The 7,636-nt window shown below is 44.3% G+C and overlaps 1 protein-coding gene across 2 annotated transcripts; it reads right to left on the bottom strand.

Annotated features, from left to right (window-relative positions):
* Positions 1-3,504: 3,504 nt before the first annotated feature.
* Positions 3,505-6,873, bottom strand: LOC106747615 (sarcoplasmic calcium-binding protein 1). Of its 2 annotated transcripts, none has more exons than XM_014625301.1 (5): positions 6,533-6,873; positions 5,040-5,206; positions 4,379-4,508; positions 3,903-4,006; positions 3,505-3,771 (listed from the first exon to the last, which is right to left on the bottom strand). In XM_014625301.1, the coding sequence occupies exons 2-5, from the start codon at positions 5,160-5,162 to the stop codon at positions 3,643-3,645; spliced, it is 486 nt and encodes a 161-aa protein (XP_014480787.1). In that variant the 5' UTR covers positions 5,163-5,206; positions 6,533-6,873; the 3' UTR covers positions 3,505-3,642. The 2 variants fall into 2 exon arrangements, with proteins under 2 accessions (XP_014480787.1, XP_014480786.1); XM_014625300.1 differs by having other exon boundaries at positions 6,586-6,873.
* Between the last annotated feature and the right edge of the window lie 763 nt (positions 6,874-7,636).

The following is a 7,636-nucleotide window of genomic DNA, read 5'->3' as shown; positions in this document are numbered from 1 at the left end:
GATGTCGGTAATTAACTAAAAGAGAAACACGACATCGACGCGAATGTTGTTGATCCTCCGAAACTCTCGACGAGAAAAGTATTCTCTATCGGATCGGGCGGCATTTTTTTAATCCGCCCGTAGCGCGTCGCGCGTGCCCGAAACTTCGTGCAACCAAATTCAAATCGTTCGCACTTACATGCCGTCCACAGATGAAATACGCTACAAAAAAGACAAAGAAAAAGAAGAAGCAAAAAACGAACGATAAACGAGATACGTAGAATTGATCGAGGTTAAATGAGACGAACCGCGGTGTGACCGATCTGTGTATTCGAGAAAATGATATCCGTATCAGGATCCAGGCTTTCGAGTTTCACGTTAAATTGTCGTCGCGGAATACGTGGGAGGCATCAGTATTGTCGTGTGTCAGCGTACGTTTTGTCTATTCTTTCTAAACGAGTGTCGTTCCGCCGAGCAATTTGAACAATTATCAAAATTTGCGATTTGTGTCGTTAAGATATTAAGTCGCGGCCAGACAGAGAGAGAGAGAGAGAGAGAGAGAGATTCTTTTCTACTTTCCCTCGTCGCCAGCTCGCTATTTACTGAGAAATCTTCACGAAACTCTCGGTTACGATTATTATTTAATTCAGTCCAGGAGGAGAAAAAGAACATAACGTTAAGTAATTATGATAAGAATTTGATTTGCGAGTGAGAGCGGGAGTGTGACTACGTTTACACGGCAACGTCAATCCGGTTTAGTAACAAACGTAGTTGGTGAACTCGCATTCGATCGGTAAGTTATATCAAATATATTCCAATTAAATGCAACAGTTCATTAACCACGGTCGTTACTATAAACCGAATTAACGTGTAAACAAAGTCACAGGGACAAGAGAAGCTTCGTCGGTTCCTTTTACTCGCGCGCGCGCGAATTCTCCCTACGATCTGGCCGAAGAGAACATTTAGGTGGTAAGATTTTTTGTCAAGCGGAACCCCAATACGTTAGCTTATGCTGTGATCGCTCGTTTTCCCCCCTCGTTGTCGTGGTGTAGTCGTCTGTTTCATTTTCTCGTGCGCTTCGTCGATGTTTCTTTTTTCTTCTCCCCGTGAGAGGTGCGACGCTTCCGCTCGATACATGTGACGAGTCTGTTATCCGAATGAGCACGGTTTTGATTTTTCGGATATCAAAGCCGATTTCGGGTGACCAGATATCCAAGTGTAAAACGTGGCCTACAATGAACGGTAGGAGTAAGTTTATGAAAAGTAAAAGTAAAAAATTAACCAATCGTAGTCGATTATTCTCCTTACACTCGAACATGATTGATCAATTTCTTATTCTTCTTGTGAACACACTCCTATTGCCCATTGTAGACTATGCTTAATATAGGCGCGATGTGCCCTACTGTAGTGCTCTAACGTAGTGATAAGCGTCGCAGTAACTCTCGCAGACATCTCTCGTTCTCGTGTGCAATACAGGTAAGCCACGCTCTCTGGCTTATATCCGGTATCGAGACGCTAACGCATTCCTCAACGCGTACGTTCTGTTGCCCACCTGTGCCGATTCGGGCAAAGCCCTCCCGGAGTCACGAATTCGGATGTAACGAAGTTTTATACGAAACATGATGAACTTTTATATGAACGTCGAACAGTACCTAAAGCGATACGTGCGACTATTATCATTGAGGTATTGGTTACTGTTGCATACAAAATGTGCCACCGTATGTCCTTAACTATATTTAGATTTATTACATTATATTTGTACAAAGATTTTCAAAGAAATCCATCTTCACCGTGACGATCACCGATCATGTTGTTATAGCGCGGGTAGTGTCGGTCGTACGATTGGACGATTTTAGTCGCTTATAATTTCAAAATTTTAAACTCACCATTTTCATATTTGAGAACTTTCGTTTTAGAAAGTTGTGTCCTAAAGAATCGGGCATGCAAAGGAATTAAGTGATTGTGGACGGATGGTGAGACGGAGGCGTTGCGTTAGAGTTGAGATTTGTTTAAGAATTAACGGGCAAGCTTGCCAGTTGTTAGTTGGTTATATGGTAAGTTTTACAATAAAAACATTGATCAGAGAGTGAGATTATTTCTTCTAAAAGGCGTGATAGTCGATAAAGTGACTGTTCGATCATAAACATGTGGTAAAGACATACGGTGGTTTTGAACACCCTATATAATTAAGTATTAGTATTCCAAATCAGTGCACGATATCAGAGTCACGTCGTCAAAGGGCGAGGCGAGAGCTAACGCCAAGCTGAGAACAGAAAAAGGACAATGTAGAGAAACGCGATAAACCGCAAATAAGGATTTACACGATAAAAAGAAGGAAATTCTGTATCCAGATTGTTTTTTTCAAATTGGCATTGTGTTATCGTAGTGCGTGCGGATGAATGCGTAAAAGAGAGAGAGAGAGAGAGAGAGGAACGACGATGGATCGTTTATGCGTTAAATATTTTGTAAGTCCATGTAAACGAAAACGCGTCATAAACGATATAAGTTTAATTTATCAGCTGGCAGAAATGTGTATGTGTGTTCGATATGATACGAGCGATATTTAATTTCGCTGGATCTAATGTATACAGAGAGCGGAACGTTCAAAGAGCAAGTCACCGGAATAATTTTTATGCTTGAACACAAAGAGTATTTTAAAGGAAAATATGTGTATACACACACACACACACCTCATGTGCTGTTCTATTAAAAGAGATTTGACGAACTTTATATGTTTATCCGGAGGAATATTGTTTACTTGAAAATATTATATTCCTAATTTTCGAACATAAAAAAACTAATATTCGAGGTGATGCGCCTTCCGAACGGCTCGCTCTGCGTCAACACCGGTCCGCTCGAAGAGAAAGAGAGAGTACGTGTAATTGACGTTTCTTCGATTTATACTGCACCGTGTATATACACTATTATGGCGAACTGCATATCAATAGAAGCTTCGGTATAAAAATAATGAAGTATCGCGCGGTGGACAGAAGAAGTCGTAGGCGTTAAAACGATTCGACGTTATGACGGACACTCGAGAGGAAAAAGCAAAGAAAAAGAAGAAAAAGGAGCCCGAGGAAGAGAAGCATCCGAGGGAATAACGCGCAGAGCTGTGTTGTCACGTGAATACGAATAAATTTCTCCTGTTTGTACCATACACCGACCGCAGCCATGTGTTTGTGTCACTCTCTTCCGTTAAAACATGCCTCAGAAAGGTGACGGGTTACCGAAATGGATGATCAACCTGTCCCGTAAATCACGCGCGCTCCCGCGAGTCATCGTTGATTCGCTGAGAATTAGCGTGCTCCCCCCCCCCTCTAACTATCGAAAACGCCTCTGGGTGAATAACGAGAAAGCGAATAACGCTCCGGTCGATGTCGCGTCTATATTGTGCAAATCCACCCATTGTGCGAGAAGACGAAAATCACGTCGTCTCGCGCCAATAAGCGCGGGACATTATCGGCGTCCACGTCGTGTCCGCGTCGTTACGGATGTCGCGTTATGGGCTTAAGATAAAATATTCGATTTATTACAACAGCTTTCTTTACAAGATTTAATACGGACGTTAAATTAAATACATTATGTTATGTATACGTGTATGTCTTTTGTACAAAGTGTGAGGATTTATATCGCGATTCGTGAGAATCGACGGCCGCTCGTCGATTACGATTCCAGGCCTATCGGCCCGAAGAGGTAGATCGCCGGGCAGTTGTCGTCGGGATTGCCGAGAAACTGCGCGTATAGTTCCTGGTAACGCGACAAGGTCAGTCCGCCGCGCCTCCTGTCGTCGTCCTGCAAACAGGACGACTCGTTAATTGCCTGCGTTGCGGGTAACTTTTTCCCTCCGTTTCTTTGTTTCCACCCCGATTATATTACAAACGTTTCTCAGTCGGATTTCGTAAACTGTCGATCGCTTCGCTTACATTCAGGAGACTCTGATAAGCTTTATCCAAGACGTCTATGTTATCCACGGCAATCCTCGAGACGCAGTCGTATCGAAACTCCTCGGCGCCGATCACTCCGTCCTCTGGAATCAGCATTGCAAAATACGATGAAGAAATTCAGAGATCGATTTGATTTCGGCATTTAAACTTGGTTTTGAAACTCGAAAGTTCCGCTTAATTTTCCTCAAATCTAATCTTCGCGAGAATATTGTAGAGGATATTGTAAAGACTATCAATATAATAATTTTCTAGTGACATCGAAAATTTCCATATGCATCAATTCTGAATATTCGTGCATCACAATTGCTGCTTTGGAGCACCGTTGCCTATTCGCTGAATAATCAACAGTCACGATGCACGAATCTTCAAAGCTGATGCTGCGCATGATTGAATGTTTTCGACACCACTATGTCTTAAGGAGTGGGAACGCATTGATGGAGTCTTGTGCACGATACCGTTCATGTCGAGTATCTTGAAGTGGCTGTCGATGAACATCTTCATGGCCTGGGGGAAATCGTTGTAGGATCGACCGACGCAACTGTTTTGCACGGCTTTCTTGAACTCTTCTATCGTTACAAGGCCGTCCTGGACACAAAAGAGAGTAATATAACGCATAAATTATCCCCTCCCCAGTGCATTTTCCTGCGAAGAATTTCATTCGAAGACAATCGGTCTGATCTTTTCAGCCGAACTGGCTGCATTAGTTTGAAAAATGTATACACACATCGAAGCGTATGAAGCATAGCGAGAATTTCATGCGTAAATTTCTCGAATTGGCGCAGTTCAGTTAAAAAGAACATACCAAGTGTTCTCTCGAGTCTCCGTATTTTCACCTTACTGTTAAACGCGACGTACACTTGTCGGGGCGAAGATCCGCGAAAATTCGCCAAGGAAACAAGCGCGACATTTCGCGTCGCCCAAGTGAGATAGCGATCGCGGCGAATAAATCGTTTTGTAATGTTAGAAAGATTGCAACAATGATCGTAATATCGAGTTACGTTTGTCGGGAGAGTCCGAAGAATTCGGGGAATTCGAGACTGGTGCAAGATCCGAGTCGTGCCAAGAGAGAAAGAGAGACGTTTGTCGGACGCGGAAACAATACGTATTGTAACGTGCCTTATCGAAGTCCGCCAGGTCAGCTATCTCCTCCCATAAGGAGAGCATGATGTGCAAGTTTTCCTGGTACCGGTTGAAGTTGAAGTCACCCTTACCCTCGATCAACGTCATTCTCAGCGCCATGCACTCGAAGTCGTGCTTGTCCAGTTGCCCGTTGTTGTCTATGTCTGCAAATGATATATCGCACGTGCGATTTTAATTATTTCTTCCTCATTTCGCGATGCTTGGATATTCTCTCGGTACGTGGGTAATAAAATTACAAAGTAATCGCGTTCCCGGCATCACCGAATAATCCTAGCACGTAGATATTTCGAATGTTTCGTCGGATAAATATTGTCTATTATTTGTCGGCAAATTTTTACTTCTAACTGTTCATCGAAGTCGAATAATTTCGCACGACGAGAGTGAAATCTGCAAAATCACGTCTCACACGTCTCGTCGAAACCGGGAGAGCTTTCAATCATTGTACGTGATGAGAGGATTGTGATACGAATCTTTTTACTCGGGGAAAGAGACGCGTAAGCACTTGGAACCGTGAAATTAATTCGAAATTTAGTGATTTGATCTAACGATCTTGCATCAACAAGTGGCCTGTGTGCTATGTGTGTATGCGTTAAATAAGCCAGCGTGTTGAGTCACTCTCTCCGACACGGCCTCACTGGTAATGACAGACGTTACAGTAGAAACACGATGCAGGAATGGGGCCAGCCAGACTTTTTCAGTTCAAATGAAGATGCATTTAAATCAGCTTCTAACTTGAACATGCGTATGTATAAAGATGTATCACGAGACATAATTAGATGTAATTCATGTTTCAAGAACGCACGAGGGAGGTGGGAATTGTATATTTGGAAGTCGATTTTGCATGAATTCGCGTTCCCATCTGGTCGGAGGAAAGTGTGTTAACCGCGAAGAAAACGCGGAGAACGCGTCGATGTAGCTTATGGAAAGTGGACTTCCACTACGTTACTGTTCCGCGAAAGATTCCTCGGTAAACTTCGGCTTGTGAACTTTCCCCGTCTTCTTAGCGAAGATGTGTTGACGGTTACGGCAATTTGCATGCGAGAGCACTTATTAAGCTGGGTATATACTGAGCGAATGAACAACGAATCCGAACAGAACATTTCGAACTAATTTGCTCATAAGGTACTCAGACAGTTGACACGATGTCCCAAAATCATCCAGAATGTATCCAGAATGTCTTGAGGAGCGCCTTAGGACCCAGATAGAACAGAAAATGACGATGACATCAAAATAACAAAAAAGTGACTACGAAAACTCATTTTTCGTTCATTTTCTCATCATTTTCATGTAAACTTTACTTGGTATTCTACCAGGGAACGTTTTGGGTACATCCAGGACGACTTTAGGACATTTTGTGCTGTCTGGGGGATGGTTCATCGGGTTTATCAAGGAAAGTTCGCGCGCGTTTAAACTCGAATATACACATTCATATTCCATATTCCTTGTGCCTTCGCTCAGCGCATACCCACCTCCAGTGGCATCTCGATTACCCCCTTACGGGGTACCCTCCGCGTCTACTGACCGTAGAGGAACTTCACTATGAAATTAACGCGATTGTCCCAGCTGTACGCCATCGTGAGGTCTCCTCCGTACACCCCCTCTCTCTTTCTCTGTGTCTCTTCTCGCCTTCTGCGGAGTGCTGAACTCTCGCACGTGTTCCTCCACTCCGCTTCCGAGCTCTTCTCTCGCCTCCTGAAGCGACACGACGGGACTCCGATCACACGAGGTGACGAGCTCGTCCGACGCGGAGAAAGTGCCCCGAGAGGATGATGGTCTCGCACTGAACTCGGCGGCCGGAGTCTCGTCGCCGGGTCTAAACTTAGGTTACCCCCTCTGAGCGAAGGACACGAAGACGGGGAAGAGAGGCTCAGGTGGTGGTAGTGGTAGTCGGCGATGACGGAGGTGTCACCCGCGTCCACCGAACTCGTCCCACGAAACTCTGGACCGCACGTCTACGCTCTGTCTCTTGTATCCTCGTCTTCCTTCTCCTCCTCCCTTCCGGATGCGCACCTGTCATGTCTCAAATGCGGAAAGCGCGAGCAGTGAATATGTTTGTTCTATTCCAAAAGACAAATCTGTCTCAATTAAAGGGATTTCATTAAACTCAAGGAAATCTTTCCTCCGTGTGTATGAAAGAGAGAAAATTCCACACGAATTCGCTCTTTTCTATTCAGACGGAGAAGAGTATGTTGTCCTAGAAACTGTAAGAATCGATTGATTACAAAAACGGAACATCCGGCGGATGTATCTTCGAAGAGTCCCCGACATGTCGCAGTTGGCGGTTTCTCCATTATCGCAGGATGTGCGCGAGCAGGATCGCATCCTGCCTCGTTAGCCGTCGGACGCGCGCACAGGAAGGAAACACCGGTACATCTTCAAAGCGTCATTAAGGCCTGCGCGGGATCCTGCTGATTGTGCGTCTGTATTTCTATCTCATCCGACATCAGGTAGCGTTCAACGTTTCCGGCGGAATCCTCACGTTTTATTTATGTCGTGCCAACCGAGGTAGAATAGAAAATAACGATGACGTCAGAATGGCGAGAAAATGACTGTAAAACTCATTTTTCGGTTTT

This window comes from Dinoponera quadriceps, unplaced genomic scaffold (assembly GCF_001313825.1).
Source record: "Dinoponera quadriceps isolate SergipeBrazil2010 unplaced genomic scaffold, ASM131382v1 scaffold1395, whole genome shotgun sequence".
Lineage (NCBI taxonomy): Eukaryota > Metazoa > Arthropoda > Insecta > Hymenoptera > Formicidae > Dinoponera > Dinoponera quadriceps.
This window is presented reverse-complemented; position numbering and strand designations above follow the sequence as displayed.

What these genes read in the sequence shown, in the direction of transcription:
- LOC106747615 (XM_014625300.1), bottom strand. Translation starts at nt 6,637, where the DNA reads ATGGCGTACAGCTGGGACAATCGCGTTAATTTCATAGTGAAGTTCCTC. An exon ending in ACCTGGCGGACTTCGATAAG is followed by an intron (nt 4,509 to 5,039) that starts GCACGTTACAAT and finishes TTTTGTGTCCAG; the next exon opens with GACGGCCTTGTAACGATAGA. An exon ending in CAAGATACTCGACATGAACG is followed by an intron (nt 4,007 to 4,378) that starts GTATCGTGCACA and finishes TGCTGATTCCAG; the next exon opens with AGGACGGAGTGATCGGCGCC.